At 50.7% G+C, this 18641-nt stretch overlaps 1 protein-coding gene across 3 annotated transcripts in view; it reads right to left on the reverse strand.

Annotated features, from left to right (window-relative positions):
- LOC109883318 (DNA-binding protein SATB2) overlaps positions 1-18641 on the reverse strand; it is a 79383-nt gene that overhangs the window by 38123 nt on the left and 22619 nt on the right. For all 3 annotated transcript variants that reach the window (XM_031805809.1, XM_031805810.1, XM_031805811.1), the window contains one exon: positions 16921-17145. In XM_031805809.1, the coding sequence (XP_031661669.1) occupies positions 16921-17101 (181 nt within the window). In that variant the 5' untranslated portion in view covers positions 17102-17145. The remainder of the gene's footprint in view (positions 1-16920; positions 17146-18641) is intronic.

Here is an 18641-nt window from a genome sequence, read left to right on the forward strand (position 1 = left end):
CCCCCTATCCCCTCTCCCCATCTCCCATCACCTCTTCCCTCTCCCGTCTCCCCTCTCCCCCTCTCCCATCACCTCTTCCCTCTCCCCCTCTTCCCCATCTTCCATCACCTCTCCCCTCTCCACCATCTCCCATCTCCCATCATCTCTTCCATCTCCCCTCTCCCCCTCTTCCCATCTCCCATCACCTCTTCCCTCTCCCATCTCCCATCACCTCTTCCCTCTCCCCGTCTCCCCCTCTCCCCCTCTCCCCATCTCCCATCACCTCTCCCCAGCTCCCATCACCCCTTCCCTCTCCCCGTCTCCCCATCTTCCCTCTCCCCATCTCCCATCACCTCTCCCCATCTCCCATCACGTCTTCCCTCTCCCATCTCCCATCAACCTCTTCTCTCTCCCCATCTCCCATCACCTCTTCCCTCTCCCGGTCTCCCCCATCTTCCCTCTCCCCATCTCCCATCATCTCTCCCCATCTCCCATCACCTCTTCCCTCTCCCATCTCCCATCACCTCTCTCCTCTCCCATCATCTCCCATCACCTCTCCCCATCTCCCATCACCTCTCCCCTTATCACCTCTCCCCATCTCCCATCACCTCTTCCCTCTCCCCATCTCCCATCAACCTCTCCCCTCTCCCCATCTCCCATCACCTCTCCCCATCTCCCATCACCTCTCCCCATCTCCCATCACCCTCTCCCCTTATCACCTCTCCCCATCTCCCATCAACCTCTCCCATCTCCAATCACCTCTCCCCTTATCACCTCTCCCCATCTCCCATCACCTCTCCCCATCTCCCATCACCCTCTCCCCATCTCCCATTCACCTCTCCCCTTTATCACCTTCTCCCCATCTCCCATCACCCTCTCCCCATCTCCCATCACGTCTTTCCCTCTCCCATCTCCCATCACCTCTTCTCTCTCCCCATCTCCCATCACCTCTCCTCTCCCGGTCTCCCCATCTTCCCTCTCCCCATCTCCCATCATCTCTCCCCCATCTCCCATCACCTCTTCCCTGCTCTGCATCTCCCATCTCCCACCTCCTCTTCCACTCCCATCACCTCTCCACATCTCCCATCCCCATCACCTCTCTCCTCTCCCATCATCTCCCATCACCTCTCCCCTATCACCTCTCCCCATCACCTCTTCCCTCTCCCTCATCTCCCATCACCTCTCCCCATCTCCCATCACCTCTCCCCTTATCACCTCTCCCCATCTCCCATCACCTCTCTCCCCATCTCCCATCACCTCTCCCCTTATCACCTCTCCCCATCTCCCATCACCTCTCCCATCTCCCATCACCTCTCCCCTTATCACCTCTCCCCATCTCCCATCACCTCTCCCCTTATCACCTCTCCCCATCTTCCATCACCTCTCCCTTATCACCTCTCCCCATCTCCCATCACCTCTCCCCATCTCCCATCACCTCTCCCCATCTCCATCACCTCTCCCCTTATCACCTCTCCCCTCTTCCCTCTCCCCATCTCCCATCACCTCTCCCCTTATCACCTCTCCCCATCTCCCATCAACCTCTCCCTGTCCCCCTCTCCCCATCTCACATCACCTCTCCTCTCTCCCCTCTCCCCATCTCCCATCACCTCTCCCCTCTCCCCATCTCCCTCTCCCTCTCCCCTCTTCCCCATCTTCCTCTCTCCATCTCCCCATCTCCCTCTCTCCTCTCCCCATCTTCCTCTCCCCCTCTCCCCATCTCCCTCTCCCTCTCTCTCCCCTCTCCCCATCTTCCTCTCTCCATCTCCCCATCTCCCTCTCTCCTCTCCCCATCTTCCTCTCCCCATCTCCCTCTCCCCTCTCCCATCTTCCTCTCCCCATCTTCCTCTCCCCATCTCCCTCTCCCCATCTTCCTCTCCCCATCTTCCTCTCCCCATCTCCCTCTCCCCTCTCCCCATCTCCCTCTCTCCCTCTCCCCCATCTCCCTCTCCCCTCTCCCCATCTTCCTCTCTCCCTCTCTCCTCTCCCCATCTTCCTCTCCCCATCTCCTCTCCCCATCTCATCACCTCTTCCCTCTCCCCATCTCCCATCACCTCTCCCCTCTCCTCATCTCCCATCAGCTCTCCCCTTATCACCTCTCCCCATCTCCCATCACCTCTCCCCATCTCCCATCACCTCTCCCCTTATCACCTCTCCCCATCTCCCATCAACCTCTCCCCATCTCCATCACCTCTCCCCATCTCCCATCACCTCTCCCCTTATCACCTCTCCCCATCTCCATCACCTCTCCCCTTATCACCTCTCCCCATCTCCCATCACCTCTCCCCATCTCCCCTTATCACCTCTCCCCATCTCCCATCACCTCTCCCCTTATCACCTCTCCCCATCTCCCATCACCTCTCCCCTTATCACCTCTCCCCCTCTTCCCTCTCCCCATCTCCCATCACCTCTCCCCTTATCACCTCTCCCCATCTCCCATCACCTCTCCCCTGTCCCCCTCTCCCCATCTCACATCACCTCTCCTATCTCCCCTCTCCCCATCTCCCATCACCTCTCCCCTCTCCCCATCTCCCTCTCCCCTCTCCCCATCTCCCGCTCCCCTCTCCCCTCTCCCCATCTCCCTCTCTCCTCTCCCCATCTTCCTCTCCCCATCTTCCTCTCCCCATCTCCCTCTCCCCTCTCCCCATCTTCCTCTCCCCATCTCCCTCTCTCCTCTCCCCATCTCCCTCTCCCCTCTCCCCATCTTCCCATCTCCCTCTCTCCTCTCCCCATCTTCCTCTCCCCATCTCCCTCTCCCCTCTCCCCTCTCCCCATCTCCCTCTCTCCTCTCCCCATCTCCCTCTCCCCTCTCCCCATCTTCCTCTCAATTCAATTCAATTCAATTCAAGGGCTTTATTGGCATGGGAAACATGTGTTAACATTGCCAAAGCAAGTGAGGTAGACAACATACAAAGTGAATATATAAAGTGAAAAACAACAAAAATGAACAGTAAACATTACACATACAGAAGTTTCAAAACAGTAAAGACATTACAAATGTCATATTATATATATATACAGTGTTCTAACAATGTACAAATGGCTAAAGGACACAAGATAAAATAAATAAGCATAAATATGGGTTGTATTTACAATGGTGTTTGTTCTTCACTGGTTGCCCTTTTCTCGTGGCAACAGGTCACAAATCTTGCTGCTGTGATGGCACACTGTGGAATTTCACCCAGTAGATATGGGAGTTTTTCAAAATTGGATTTGTTTTCGAATTCTTTGTGGATCTGTGTAATCTGAGGGAAATATGTCTCTCTAATATGGTCATACATTGGGCAGGAGGTTAGGAAGTGCAGCTCAGTTTCCACCTCATTTTGTGGGCAGTGAGCACATAGCCTGTCTTCTCTTGAGAGCCAAGTCTGCCTACGGCGGCCTTTCTCAATAGCAAGGCTATGCTCACTGAGTCTGTACATAGTCAAGGCTTTCCTTAGTTTTGGGTCAGTCACAGTGGTCAGGTATTCTGCCGCTGTGTACTCTCTGTGTAGGGCCAAATAGCATTCTAGTTTGCTCTGTTTTTTTGTTAAATCTTTCCAATGTGTTAAGTAGTTATCTTTTTGTTTTCTCATGATTTGGTTGGGTCTAATTGTGCTGCTGTCCTGGGGCTCTGTAGTGTGTGTTTGTGTTTGTGAACAGAGCCCCAGGACCAGCTTGCTTAGGGGACTAGACAGTGTCTAGATGGAATTTGTATTTGTGGTCCTGGTGACTGGACCTTTTTTGGAACACCATTATTTTGGTCTTACTGAGATTTACTGTCAGGGCCCAGGTCTGACAGAATCTGTGCATAAGATCTAGGTGCTGCTGTAGGCCCTCCTTGGTTGGTGACAGAAGCACCAGATCATCAGCAAACAGCAGACATTTGACTTCGGATTCTAGCAGGGGGAGGCCAGGTGCTGCAGACTTTTCTAGTGCCCTCGCCAATTCGTTGATATATATGTTGAAGAGGGTGGGGCTTAAGCTGCATCCCTGTCTAACCCCACGACCCTGTGTGAAGAAATGTGTGTGTTTTTTGCCAATTTTAACCGCACACTTGTTGTTTGTGTACATGGATTTTATAATGTCGTATGTTTTACCCCCAACACCACTTTCCATCAGTTTGTATAGCAGACCCTCATGCCAGATTGAGTCGAAGGCTTTTTTGAAATCAACAAAGCATGAGAAGACTTTGCCTTTGTTTTGGTTTGTTTGATTGTCAATTAGGGTGTGCAGGGTGAATACATGGTTTGTTGTACGGTAATTTGGTAAAAAGCCAATTTCACATTTGCTCAGTACATTGTTTTCATTGAGGAAATGTACGAGTCTGCTGTTAATAATAGTGCAGAGGATTTTCCCAAGGTTACTGTTGACGCATATTCCACGGTAGTTATTGGGGTCAAATTTGTCTCCACTTTTGTGGATTGGGGTGATCAGTCCTTGGTTCCAAATATTGGGGAAGATGCCAGAGCTAAGTATGATGTTAAAGAGTTTTAGTATAGCCAATTGGAATTTGTTGTCTGTATATTTGATCATTTCATTGAGGATACCATCAACACCACAGGCCTTTTTGGGTTGGAGGGTTTTTATTTTGTCCTGTAACTCTTTCAATGTAATTGGAGAATCCATTGGGTTCTGGTAGTCTTTAATAGTTGATTCTAAGATCTGTGTTTGATCATGTATATGTTTTTGCTCTTTATTCTTTGTTATAGAGCCAAAAAGATTGGAGAAGTGGTTTACCCATACATCTCCATTTTGGATAGATAATTCTTCGTGTTGTTGTTTGTTTAGTGTTTTCCAATTTTCCCAGAAGTGGTTAGAGTCTATGGATTCTTCAATTGCATTGAGCTGATTTCTGACATGCTGTTCCTTCTTTTTCCGTAGTGTATTTCTGTATTGTTTTAGTGATTCACCATAGTGAAGGCGTAGACTCAGGTTTTCCGGGTCTCTATGTTTTTGGTTGGACAGGTTTCTCAATTTCTTTCTTAGGTTTTTGCATTCTTCATCAAACCATTTGTCATTATTGTTAATTTTCTTCGGTTTTCTATTTGAGATTTTTAGATTTGATAGGGAAGCTGAGAGGTCAAATATACTGTTAAGATTTTCTACTGCCAAGTTTACACCTTCACTATTACAGTGGAACGTTTTACCCAGGAAATTGTCTAAGAGGGATTGAATTTGTTGTTGCCTAATTGTTTTTGGTAGGTTTCCAAACTGCATTCCTTCCATCTATAGCATTACTTAATGTTACTCAGTTCCTTTGGCTTTGATGCCTCATGATTGAGTATTGCTCTGTTTAAGTAGACTGTGATTTTGCTGTGGTCTGATAGGGGTGTCAGTGGGCTGACTGTGAACGCTCTGAGAGACTCTGGGTTGAGGTCAGTGATAAAGGAGTCTACAGTACTACTGCCAAGAGATGAGCTATAGGTGTACCTACCATAGGAGTCCCCTCGAAGCCTACCGTTGACTATGTACATACCCAGCGTGCGACAGAGCTTCAGGAGTTGTGACCCGTTTTTGTTGGTTATGTTGTCATAGTTGTGCCTAGGGGGGCATATGGGGGAGGGAATGCTGTCACCTCCAGGCAGGTGTTTGTCCCCCTGTGTGCTGAGGGTGTCAGGTTCTTGTCCGGTTCTGGCATTTAGGTCACCACAGACTAGTACATGTCCCTGGGCCTGGAAATTATTGATTTCCCCCTCCAGGATGGAGAAGCTGTCTTCATTAAAATATGGGGATTCTAGTGGGGGGATATAGGTAGCACACAGGAGGACATTTTTCTCTGTTAGGATAATTTCTTTTTGAATTTCTAGCCAAATGTAGAAAGTTCCTGTTTTGATTAATTTAATGGAGTGAGTTAGGTCTGCTCTATACCAAATTAGCATACCCCCTGAGTCCCTTCCCTGTTTCACACCTGGTAGTTTGGTGGATGGGACTACCAGCTCTCTGTAACCTAGAGGGCAACCAGTGGGTCCATCTCCTCTATACCAGGTTTCTTGCAGGATGACAATGTCTGTATTACCGATTTCTTTGGTGAAGTCCGGGTTTCTGCTCTTTAGGCCAAAGGCAGATGACCTCAGGCCTTGGATATTCCAGGATAATATAGTGAAGGCTTTTTGTTCCATAGAGTGTCCAATGTTGTTGGTCGTGGTTTAGCCTCAGGCCAGTAAGTGTGAGCAAAGCCTGCTGAGCATCTGGTACATGCCATTGGCTTGGGCGAGTGTGAGAGTGGGGGTTGGGACTGTTTGCCCGCTCACTACCTGGGCGTATGTGTGGCTTCCATGTTGAGGCCCTCTTTGCGGGGGTGGGGTGCATGGGGTGGGCAGGAGTGGCATAGGTCTGATCTGAGGGGGCCTAAATGGAGTGTGGGCATGGTTGACGTGGGGGGGTGTTGATTGGTTGGGGTGGGGGTGTGGATGTGTCTGGGTGTACTGTGGTCTGGATGTAATTCCTCTTGGCATGGGTCCTCTATGTGTAGGTCCAGGGGGAGGTCCTGCAGATCTGGGAGGGTGTCTCGCTGGTCTGGGTGGGGTGTCTATTGATCTGTTGCTCCTGTGTGGAGTGTTGGGGATACGTTTGAGAGCGATGTCCTTTAGAGTCCGGGCAAAGGTGGGCACTGCTGCCTTGTAGAGGTGGACCTGGTCATAGAGGCTGTTCAAGTCCAGGGTGGAGTGGTGGGCCAGGAAAACGTTTGGTTTTGAGGCACAGTCACGGGAAATACTTGCATTTACCCGCTGTATTGTGGCGGGGTGGAAGTCTTTTCGTGGTAGCAGGGTGGAGATAACCACTTGTGCGTTGGGGAAAGTAGAAGAAGCCTTTTCAATCACTCCCTTCAGTGCTGTGGCCACTCTTTCCTGCTGTGCTCTCAGGTCGTTTGTGCCTGTGTGTATTATTATGTGGCTGGGTGAGCCTAGTTTGGCCTCAGACAGAAGGTCTAGGGCACGCTGGGTGTTTGGACACCAGAGTTTAGACACACTGTGTTTGGGAAAAAGTATTTTTCTTCTATATATTTCCCATTTGAGTCCATAAGTAGTACAATCTGTGTCTTGTGTTTGTCCTCAGTGGGTGTGGGGGGGTTGACAGAAGGGCTATCAGGGTGGCTGACAGGGGGGGTGCTCAGAGGGGGTGAGAGCCTCTGGGCTTGGGGTTCTTCATTTGTCTGTTGTGCTGTGATGTCGACTCTATGGTCAGGGTCTGGTGTGGACTGTTCTGCTGTGATGTCGACTCTATGGTCAGGGTCTGGTGTGGACTGTTCTGCTGTGGTGTCGAGACTTTTGTTGGGTGCTGAGGTGGGCTGTTCTGCTGGCTTCTCTGTGGGGGTGGCCACCTCTCTAGTGGGTTGTTCTCTGTCACACGCCGTCCCCCTCAACTTCTCCTCCATCCCCCTCACCCTCTCCTCCATCCCCCTCAACCTCTCCTCCACCAGCAGTCTGATACTCTCCTCTAGTGCTCTGTTCTGCTCCTCTTTCTCCTGTTGTATTTGTCTCAACACTGTCCAAAGTGCAGATATGTCTCTGTCCACCTCCAGCTCTCCGGGTCTGGTTAAGGGGCTGTTGTTGTGCTGGACTGTTGTCTGGGTCTGTGCTGACTGAAGTGTAATCACCTGCTGTTCCAGCTCCACCTGCCTTATCTCCAGCTGGGTGAATTTGTCCTTCATTTCAATGAGGGAGTGGTAATCTGTGCTGGGAGGTTGACCCTCCGCTGGGGGTTGCTCATCTGTGGGGTTACATAATGAAGAGGTCTGGTCTGATCCTCTCGGGGTGGGGGTATCTTTATCAAGGGAGAGTTTCTCCTGCTGAGCTAATTCTTTGATTAGGTGAAAGTACAGCTGAAACTGTTTGTGGTTACGCTGTACCATCACTGTTCTGGACTTATAGATATTTATATTACTTAACTCAGAGTCCTCGTTGTCAAGTATTCTGAGTTTCCACCCCTCGTTAATCCCCCCTCTCGTAACAGAGGGGTAGTGTGCTAATATAGCACTGTGCCATGCCAGGGGATGGTTTGTGTGGAAGATAAGGTTGCTGATGTTCCCATTTTTGTAATAGTCAGCAAAAAGTGTCTCTTGATTTTCCATAAGGAGCTTCATTTTGTAATCTTTTCTTGCCTTCTCGTTCTTTACATGCACAGGGTACTGTATTTTAATTACCTCTGAACAGCGGGAGGGAGCTTCTAAGGCCTCTCCACTTGGTTGGGGTAGACTGTGTGACTCTCCTGCCATTGTTGGGCTAATGAGCTTTGACACCTCTCACTTGACACGTCAGTGCTATTTGAAGCTGTATCAAGCTTGGCAGAATTATGTTAGAATTAGAGTTAGAAATCCTTATAAGGTAATGTTGTGTATTTTTCTTCTTGGCTTTTGGAAAAAAAAATATATAGTTTCAGACTAAGCATTACTCACTCAGTTCCAGGTTGGATGGTGTTTTCAGGTTTCTGTTGTTTTCCAGAGAATTTGCTGTATAGAGAAACAAATCTTGGTAGTTGTGAACCTTCCAGGTGATTCCGTAATTCCGTCCAAAATCAGGTTGTAGGTTTTAAGTTTTGATTTGAAGTAGGGGTTATGTTGTAGAGGGTAGAATCCAGTATGTGTTCCTGACAAAAAATCTAAGTTTATCTAACTCCTAATCTATCTTTTTTAAAGAAAATGCTGAAAAATGCAGGAGCTCATCTGATTGTGACTTCCTCTCTGCTCTGTCTGTCTGTCTGTCTCTCCCCATCTCCCTCTCCCCATCTTCCTCTCCCCATCTTCCTCTCCCCATCTCCCTCTCTCCTCTCCCCATCTTCCTCGCCCCATCTCCATCTCCCCATCTCCCTCTCTCCTCTCCCCATCTTCCTCTCCCCATCTTCCTCTCCCCATCTCCCTCTCCCCTCTATCCATCTTCCTCTCTCCATCTACCTCTCCCCATTTCCTCTCCCCATCTTCCTCTCCCCATCTCCCTCTCCCCTCTCCCCATCTTCCTCTCTCCATCTACCTCTCCCCATTTCCCTCTCCCCATCTTCCTCTCCCCATCTCCCTCTCTCTCCTCTCCCCATCTTCCTCTCTCCATCTCCCCATCTCCCTCTCTCCTCTCCCCATCTCCCTCTCCCCTCTCCCCATCTCCCTCTCTCCTCTCCCCATCTTCCTCTCTCCATCTCCCCATCTCCCTCTCTCCTCTCCCCATCTTCCTCTCCCCATCTCCCTCTCCCCTCTCCCCATCTTCCTCTCCCCATCTCCCTCTCCCCATCTTCCTCTCCCCATCTCCCTCTCCCCTCTCCCCATCTTCCTCTCCCCATCTCCCTCTCCCCATCTTTCCTCTCCCCATCTCCCTCTCCCCTCTCCCCATCTTCCTCTCCCCATCTCCCTCTCCCCATCTTCCTCTCCCCATCTCCCTCTCCCCTCTCCCCATCTTCCTCTCCCCATCTTCCTCTCCCCATCTCCCTCTCTCCTCTCCCCATCTTCCTCTCCCCATCTCCCTCTCTCCTCTCCCCATCTTCCTCTCCCCATCTTCCTCTCCCCATCTCCCTCTCCCCTCTCCACATCTTCCTCTCCCCATCTCCCTCTCCCCTCTCCCCATCTTCCTCTCTCCCCATCTTCCTCTCTCCATCTCCCTCTCTCCTCTCCCCATCTTCCTCTCCCCATCTTCCTCTCCCCATCTCCCTCTCTCCTCTCCCCATCTTCCTCTCCCCATCTTCCTCTCTCCTCTCCCCATCTTCCTCTCCTCATCTTCCTCTCCCCATCTCCCTCTCCCCTCTCCACATCTTCCTCTCCCCATCTCCCTCTCCCCATCTTCCTCTCCCCTCACCCCCATCTTCCTCTCCCCATCTTCCTCTCCCCATCTCCCTCTCTCCTCTCCCATCTTCCTCGCCCCATCTTCCTCTCCCCATCTCCCTCTCCCCTCTCCCCATCTTCCTCTCCCCATCTTCCTCTCCCCATCTCCCTCTTCCCATCTTCCTCTCCCCATCTTCCTCTCCCCATCTCCCTCTCCCCATCTCCCTCTCCCCATCTCCCTCTCCCCTCTCCCCAGCTCCCTCTCTCCTCTCCCCATCTCCCTCTCCCCATCTCCCTCTTCCCCTCTCCCCTTATCACTTCTCCCCTCTCTCCTCTCCCCATCTTCCTATCCCCATCTCCCTCTCCCCATCTTCCTCTCCCCATCTTCCTCTCCCATCTTCCTCTCCCCATCTCCCTCTCCCCTCTCCACATCTTCCTCTCCCCATCTTCCTCTCCCCATCTCCCTCTCCCCTCTCCCATCTTCCTCTCCCCATCTTCCTCTCCCCTCTCCACATCTTCCTCTCCCCATCTCCCTCTCCCCATCTTCCTCTCCCCATCTCCCTCCTCCCCTCTCCCCATCTTCCTCTCCCCATCTTCCTCTCCCCATCTCCCTCTCTCCTCTCCCCATCTTCCTCTCCCATCTTCCTCTCCCCATCTCCCTCTCCCCATCTTCCTCTCCCCATCTCCCTCTCCCCTCTCCCCATCTTCCTCTCCCCATCTTCCTCTCCCCATCTCCCTCTCTCTCTCCCCATCTTCCTCTCCCCATCTCCCTCTCTCCTCTCCCCATCTTCCTCTCCCCATCTTCCTCTCCCCATCTCCCTCTCTCCTCTCCCCATCTTCCTCTCCCCATCTCCCTCTCCCCTCATCACTTCTCCCCATCTTCCTCTCCCCATCTCCCTCTCTCCCTCACCCATCTTCCCTCTCCTCTCCCATCTCCTCTCCCCATCTCCCTCTCCCCTCTCCCCATCTCCCTCTCCCCTCTCCCCTTATCACTCTCCCCTCTCCCCTCTCCCCATCTTCCTCTCCCCATCTCCCTCTCCCTCTCCCCATCTTCCTCTCCCCATCTCCCTCTCCCTCTCCCCTTATCACTTCTCCCCATCTTCCTCTCCCCATCTCCCTCTCCCCTCTCCCCTCGCTCCTCTCCCCATCTTCCTCTTCCCATCTCCCTCTCCCCTCTCCCCTCTCCCCATCTCCCTCTCCCCTCTCCCTCTCCCTCTCCCCTCTCCCTCCTCCCCATCTTCCTCGCCCATCTCCCTCTCCCCTCTCCCCTTATCACTTCTCCCCATCTTCCTCCCCCCATCTCCCTCTCTCCTCTCCCCTCTCCCCTCTCCCCATCTTCCTCTCCCCATCTCCCCATCTCCCTCTCCCCTCTCCCCCATCTCCCTCTCCCCTCTCTCCTCTCCCCATCTTCCTCTCCCCATCTTCCTCTCCCATCTCCCTCTCCCCATCTCCCTCTCCCCTCTCCCCTCTCCCCATCTTCCTCTCCCATCTTCCTCTCCCCATCTCCCTCTCCCCTCTCCCCTCTCCCATCTCCCTCTCCCCTCTCCCCATCTTCCTCTCCCCTCTCTCCTCTCCCCATCTCCCTCTCTCCTCTCTCCCCATCTTCCTCTCCCCATCTTCCTCTCCCCATCTCCCTCTGGCCCTCTCACCATCTCCCTCTCCCTCTCCCCTTATCACTTCTCCCCTCTCCTCATCTTCCTCTCCCCATCTCCCTCTCCCTCTCTCCTCTCCCCATCTCCTCTCCCCATCTTCCTCTCCCATCTCCCTCTCCCCATCTCCCTCTCCCCTCTCCCCTCTCCCCATCTCCCTCTCCCATCTTCCTCTCCCCATCTCCCTCTCCCCTCTCCCCATCTCCCTCTCCCCTCTCCCCTCTCCCCTCTCCCCATCTTCCTCTCCCCATCTCCCTCTCCCATCTCTCCTCTCCCTATCTTCCTCTCCCCATCTCCCTCTCCCCTCTCTCCTCTCCCCATCTTCCTCTCCCCATCTCCCTCTCCCCTCTCTCCTCTCCCCATCTTCCTCTCCCCATCTCCCTCTCCCCTCTCCCCATCTCCCTCTCCCCTCTCCCCATCTCCCCTCTCCCCTCTCCCCTTATCACTTCTCCCCTCTCCCCTCTCCCCATCTTCCTCTCCCCATCTCCCTCTCCCCTCTCCCCATCTTCCTCTCCCATCTTCCTCTCCCCATCTCCCTCTCCCCTCTCCCCATCTCCCTCTCCCCTCTCCCCATCTCCCTCTCCCCTCTCTCCTCTCCCCATCTTCCTCTCCCCATCTCCCTCTCCCCTCTCTCCTCTCCCATCTCGCTCTCCCCTCTCCCCTTATCACTTCTCCCCATCTCCCTCTCTCCTCTCCCCATCTTCCTCTCTCCTCTCCCCATCTTCCTCTCCCCTCTCCCCTCTCCCCATCTCCCTCTCCCCATCTTCCTCTCCCCATATCCCTCTCCCCATCTCCCTCTCACCTCTCCCCTCGCCCCATCTTCCTCTCCCCATCTCCCTCTCCCCTCTCCCCATCTCCCTCTCCCCTCTCCCCATCTTCCTCTCCCCTCTCCCCATCTCCCTCTCCCCATCTTCCTCTCCCCATCTCCCTCTCCCCTCACCTCCCTCTCCCCATCTCCCTCTCCCCTCACCTCCCTCTCCCCATCTCCCTCTCCCCATCTCCCCATCTCCCTCTCCCTCTTCCCTTATCACTTCTCCCCATCTCCCCCTTTTCCCTTTATTTTATTTCACTTTATTTATTAACTTTAATTTATTCAGCGGAACCTAATTGAGACCATTGTCCCATTTACAATGGTGCCCTGAGGACAACAATTACATCAAGACAGCAAAAAAAGACATTACTTATTTAACAACAGAGTTTTAAACTGCCCTATCGGTCACGCCCTGACCTTAGAGAGCCTTTTTATGTCTCTATTTGGTTTGGTCAGGGTGTGATTTGGGTGGGCATTCTATGTTCTTTATTTCTATGTTTTGTGTTTCTACGTTTTGGCCGGGTATGGTTCTCAATCAGGGACAGCTGTCTATCGTTGTCTCTGATTGGGAATCATACTTAGGCAGCCTGTTTTGCCACCTTAGGTTGTGGGATGTTGTTTTTTTGTTGTTTTTTTTAGCTCTGTGTAGCCTTCAGAACGTGACGGTTGGATTAAAGAAAGAATCATGAACACGTACCACGCTGCACCTTGGTCCACTTCTTCCGACGAGCGTTACATTATCGGCACCAGAGTCAATATTTGCAGTGTTGGCCCTTCTTTTTCAAGACCTCTGCAATCCGCCCTGGCATGCTGTAAATTAACTTCTGGGCAACCTGACTGATGGCAACCCATTCTTGCATAATCAATGCTTGGAGTTTGTCAGAATTTGTGGGTTTTTGTTTGTCTACCCGCCTCTTGAGGATTGACCACAAGTTCTCAATGCGATTAAGGTCTGGTGTAACGACGTTCTTCGTTTGTTGAGAGAGAGTCGGACCGAAATGCAGCGTGGTGGTTACTCATGTCTTTAATGAAGAAAATCGTGATACATGAAATAAATAAATAAATACGAAAACAACAAACGGAACGTGAAACCTAATACAGCCTATCTGGTGTACTACACAGAGACAGGAACAATCACCCACGAAAGACAAAGCGAAATCAGGCTACCTAAATACGGTTCCCAATCAGAGGCAACAAGAAGCACCTGACTCTGATCAAGAACCGCCTCAGGCAGCCAAGCCTAACTAGACACACCCCTAAACCTAGCAATCCCAAATCCTATAAAACCCCAATACGAAACACAACACGTAAACCCATGTCACACCCTGGCCTGACCAAAATATATAACGAAAACACAAAACACTAAGACCAAGGCGTGACATCTGGGGAGTTTCCTGGCCATGGACCCAAAATATTGAGGTTTTGAGAGAAAATGACTTTACCCCAGTCCTCAGCAGTCCAATCCCTGTACCTTTTGCAGAATATCAGTCTGTTGTCCCTGATGTTTTTCCTGAAAGAAGTGGCTTCTTTGCTGCCCTTCTTGACACCAGGCCATCCTCCAAAAGTCTTCACCTCACTGTGCGTGTGCAGATGCACTCACACCTGCCTGCCGCCATTCCTGAGCAAGCTCTGTACTGGAGCCCCGATCCCGCAGCTGAATCAACTTTAGGAGACGGTCCTGGTGCTTGCTGGACTTTCTTGGGCGCCCTGATGCCTTCTTCACAACAATTTAACCGTTCTCCTTGTAGCTCTTGATGATCCGATAAATGGTTGATTTAGGTGCAATTTTACTGGCAGCAATATCCTTGCCTATGAAGCCCTTTTTGTGCAAAGCAATGATGACGGCACGTGTTTCCTTGCAGGTAACCATGATTGACAGAGGACAAACAATGATTCTAAGCACCACCCTCCTTTTGAAGCTTTCAGTCTGATATTTGAACTCAATTAGCATGACAGAGTGATCTCCAGCCTTGACCTCGTCAGCACTCACACCTGTGTTAACGAGAGAATCACTGACATGATGTCAGCTGGTCCTTTTGTGGCAGGGCTGAAATGCAGTGGAATTTTGGGGGGGGCAAAGAGGGACTTTGCAATTAATTGCAATTCTTCTGATCACTCTTCATAACATTCTGGAGTCTATGCAAATTAGCCATCATACAAACTGAGGCAGCAGACTTTGTGAAAATGTATATTTGTGTCATTCTCAACTTTTGGCAACGACTGTACAATCTGCTTCCTGCTGTTTATGGAGAGACATGATCTATTGTAAAAAATCTACTTTAAATCTTAGCTTTGAACTTGCTCATCGGTATGTTTTTAAGCGTTAGATCTTTATCAAATCAAACGGCCAGATATTTACAGGTGGGAACCCGCTCAATGAGAGAACCATCCAATGAGAGAACCATCCAATCAGAGAACCATCCAATCAGAGAACCATCCAATGAGAGAACCATCCAATGAGAGAACCATCCAATCAGAGAACCATCCAATGAGAGAACCATCCAATGAGAGAACCATCCAATGAGAGAACCATCCAGTGAGAGAACCATCCAATGAGAGAACCATCCAATCAGAGAACCATCCAATGAGTGAATATGTAGCCATCAGACATTTTTCTGCCAATTTGATTAACAACATATATTTAGTTTTTCTCGCGTTAAGTACAAGTTTTAAATCAACAAGGTTCTTTCTGTAATGTAACAAAAATCTGATTGCAGCTCTAACATAGCTTGGTCAATAGTTATTACAATGGCAAACAGAAGACATACAGCCGATACCATTATCCCCTATTTACCCCCTCATGCTCATCTCAAAGTTTCCTGTCTGTTCTCTAATATACTCTTGTGTGTGTGTGTGTGTGTGTGTGTGTGTGTGTGTGTGTGTGCGTGCGTGCGTGCGTGCGTGCGTGTGTACTGGATGTTCCCACTCATACATTCAGAACCTTATGTTTGCGGAGCGATCGATAACCTAGAGAGGAATATAAATCAGCTTCATACAGCGCTACTTTATTCAGTAACCTCAGTGTTCTATAGTTCCCACTCCTACGGAGCGGCCTAGATCTAAACAGCACAGTCTAGAGCGGCCTAGATCTACACAGCACAGTCTAGAGCGGCCTAGATCTACACAGCACAGTCTAGAGCAGCCTAGATCTACACAGCACAGTCTAGAGCGGCCTAGATCTACACAGCACAGTCTAGAGCGGCCTAGATCTACACAGCACGGTCTAGAGCGGCCTAGATCTACACAGCACAGTCTAGAGCGGCCTAGATCTACACAGCACAGTCTAGAGCGGCCTAGATCTACACAGCACGGTCTAGAGCGGCCTAGATCTACACAGCATATATATATACAGTCCTATAAAATACTGCAATGAGCCTCATGAACTCTAGAGTGCATGGCATTGTGCAGTACGATTACGGCCAGAACTCCAGTTACCAGTTACCAGAGGGTCAGGGCCAGAGAGAGAGAGTAAGACAGAGACAAAGAAAGAGACATAACTGTCAGGGCTTTGAGTTAGAGAATACCCGAGACCCGAGACCCGATCCAGAACCAGAATTCTAAATGATGTCACGGTTCTGGGTCAGCTCTGATCGGATTGTCGCAGGTCTCAGGTATGTGTAATTTCAACTGACTTGTCCAGAAGGACCCATATAGATCCAAACGTGACTGCTGCAGTAGAGAGAGAGACAAATTATATAATCTATGCTACTGGTCTTTACTTTTCATTAGAGTGGCACATGTAGCATGCTGTTGTTGTTGGCCAATCAGAAGTCATCAAAGCGGCAATAGGCTAAAGTTAGGAGATATCTAATCAATGGAAGATGGAATTAAAATGATGGAATTCAAAGTTAAAGAAGAAGGACAGGCTACAATGACCAAGAGCCAACAGGTAGGATAGGCTACAATGACCAAGAGCCAACAGGTAGGACAGGCTACAATGACCAAGAGCCAACAGGTAGGACAGGCTACAATGACCAAGAGCCAACAGGTAGGACAGGCTACAATGACCAAGAGCCAACAGGTAGGACAGGCTACAATGACCAAGAGCCAACAGGTAGGACAGGCTACAATGACCAAGAGCCAACAGGTAGGACAGTCTACAATGACCAAGAGCCAACAGGTAGGACAGGCTACAATGACCAAGAGCCAACAGGTAGGATAGGCTACAATGACCAAGAGCCAACAGGTAGGATAGGCTTCAATGACCAAGAGCCAACAGGTAGGATAGGCTTCAATGACCAAGAGCCAACAGGTAGGACAGGCTACAATGACCAAGAGCCAACAGGTAGGACAGGCTACAATGACCAAGAACCAACAGGTAGGATGCTACTTAATATTCTGAATGGAGTTGTTGTTGTTTGTAACTGTAGGATGAGAACGTGCATGCAGCCTCAGTTAGCCTAGCTATCTAGCTAGCTTATCTAACTTTTCTACTGCTTTCCTCCCTCCTTGCTATCTAATCTAACTTTTCCCAGTTTGATGCAGTCAGGAAAGATTGGATTGGAATGGTTCTGGATCTAACCAGGTCTATATGGAACGGGTCTAGTTGTCCTCGGGTCCATTCGGAACGGTTCTCTATATCGTACTAATGAATTTATGCATATCGGGTTCGGTCCAATTTTTAGGACCTGTGAAGGCCTCTACTGTGAGTGTGACTGCATCCTGATTCTCCTCACTTGCACACACCCCATTACGGATTTCAAATCCTTGGATTGGTGTAAAGCAGCATCTATCTGTGGGTGTGTTTTGGGGTATCATACCTCCCAGGGGTCCGTGTGGGTTGCCGTTGTGGTGTAGGAGACATGGCCCAGTGGGGCTCCCGTTGCGCTCCAGACGCCCCATCTTCCCTGGCGGTGGTCCGCTGAGGTCCGGGCTGCCCCCCCGTCGCTCCCGCTCAGGACTGTCCTGCATACGGGGGCTCTCCCCACCACCGCGCTCCATCCCCCTCCAACCACCAGGGGGAGCTAATGCCAGAGGGTAAGGGCCTAGCAGGGTAAGAGAGGAGGAAGAGGGGGGGGGGGAGAGAGAGAGAGAGGGAGAGAGAGGGGGAGAGAGGGGGAGAGAGAGAGAGAGAGAGAGAGAGGGAGAGAGAGGGGGAGAGAGGGGGAGAGAGAGAGAGAGAGAGAGAGAGAGAGAGAGAGAGAGAGAGAGAGAAGAGAAGGGGGAGGGAGAGGGAGAGGGAGAGAGGGAGAGAGAGAGAGAGAGAGAGAGAGAGAGAGAGAGAGAGAGAGAAGGGGGAGGGAGGGAGACAGAGCAAGGGAGAGAGAGAGGGGGAGAGAGAGAGAGAGAGAAGGGGGAGGGAGGGAGACAGAGCAAGGGAGAGAGAGAGAGAGAGAGAGAGGGGGAGAGAGAGAGAGAAGAGAAGGGGGAGGGAGGGAGACAGAGCAAGGGAGAGAGAGAGGGGGAGAGAGAGAGAGAGAGAAGGGGGAGGGAGGGAGACAGAGCAAGGGAGAGAGAGAGAGAGAGAGGGGGAGAGAGAGAGAGAAGAGAAGGGGGAGGGAGAGGGAGAGAGGGAGAGAGAGGGGGAGAGAGAGAGAGAAGAGAAGGGGGAGGGAGAGGGAGAGGGAGAGAGGGAGGGAGAAATTAACCAGGGTCAGGTTTTCCGATAGCGATTGAATTTCGGCTTAGGAGTGTTTTAACAATACGTCTTTCCACCGTTTGCTAAGTTGAGTCATTGAGGCAGGTGTCAATACTGATAGGATGGAAGGAAAGCTTTCTCTTATCATAGAATTATTCCACAATACTGACGATGGATCAGCTCCAAGAAAGATTGTATCACCTATGGTTGCAAATATTGAGGCGGCTTATTCTAATGCTTACCCAATAATAATGAATTAAATCAACATTTGGCACATCAGTGCTCACATGTTTGGTTACACATCATGAAATACACTGAGTATACCAAACATTAGGAACAGCTTCCTAATATTGAGTTGCACCCCCCGAAAAGCATTCCAGATGCTGGCCCATGTTGACCCCAATGCTTCCCATAGTTGTGTCAAGTTGTCTGGATGTCCTTTGGGTGGTGGACCATTCTTGATGCACACAGGAAACTGTTGAGCGTGAAATACCCAGCAGCGCTGCAGTTCTTGACACAAACCGGTGCACCTGGCACCTACTACCATACCCTGTTCAAAAGGCACTTAAATTGTTTGTGTGTATGTGTGCCTCTCAATGGCACACATACACAATCAATGTTTCACTTGTCTCAAGGCGTAAAAATCCTTATCTTTCTCCTCCCCTTCATCTACACTGATTGATCATAAGGGATAAGGGATCATAGCTTTCAGTTGGAGTCCCCTGGTCAGTCTAAGTCATGGAAAGAGCAGGTGTTCTTAATGTTTTGTACACTCAGTGTATATCAAGACAAATTACAGACAGTAGAAAAATAGAACTCAATTGATTGAACATGAAATGTATCTCAATATGATTTACATAGACATATAGCCTACTGCATTTACATTTTAATGCAGACATCTCG

Source organism: Oncorhynchus kisutch, linkage group LG26, assembly GCF_002021735.2.
Source record: "Oncorhynchus kisutch isolate 150728-3 linkage group LG26, Okis_V2, whole genome shotgun sequence".
Lineage (NCBI taxonomy): Eukaryota > Metazoa > Chordata > Actinopteri > Salmoniformes > Salmonidae > Oncorhynchus > Oncorhynchus kisutch.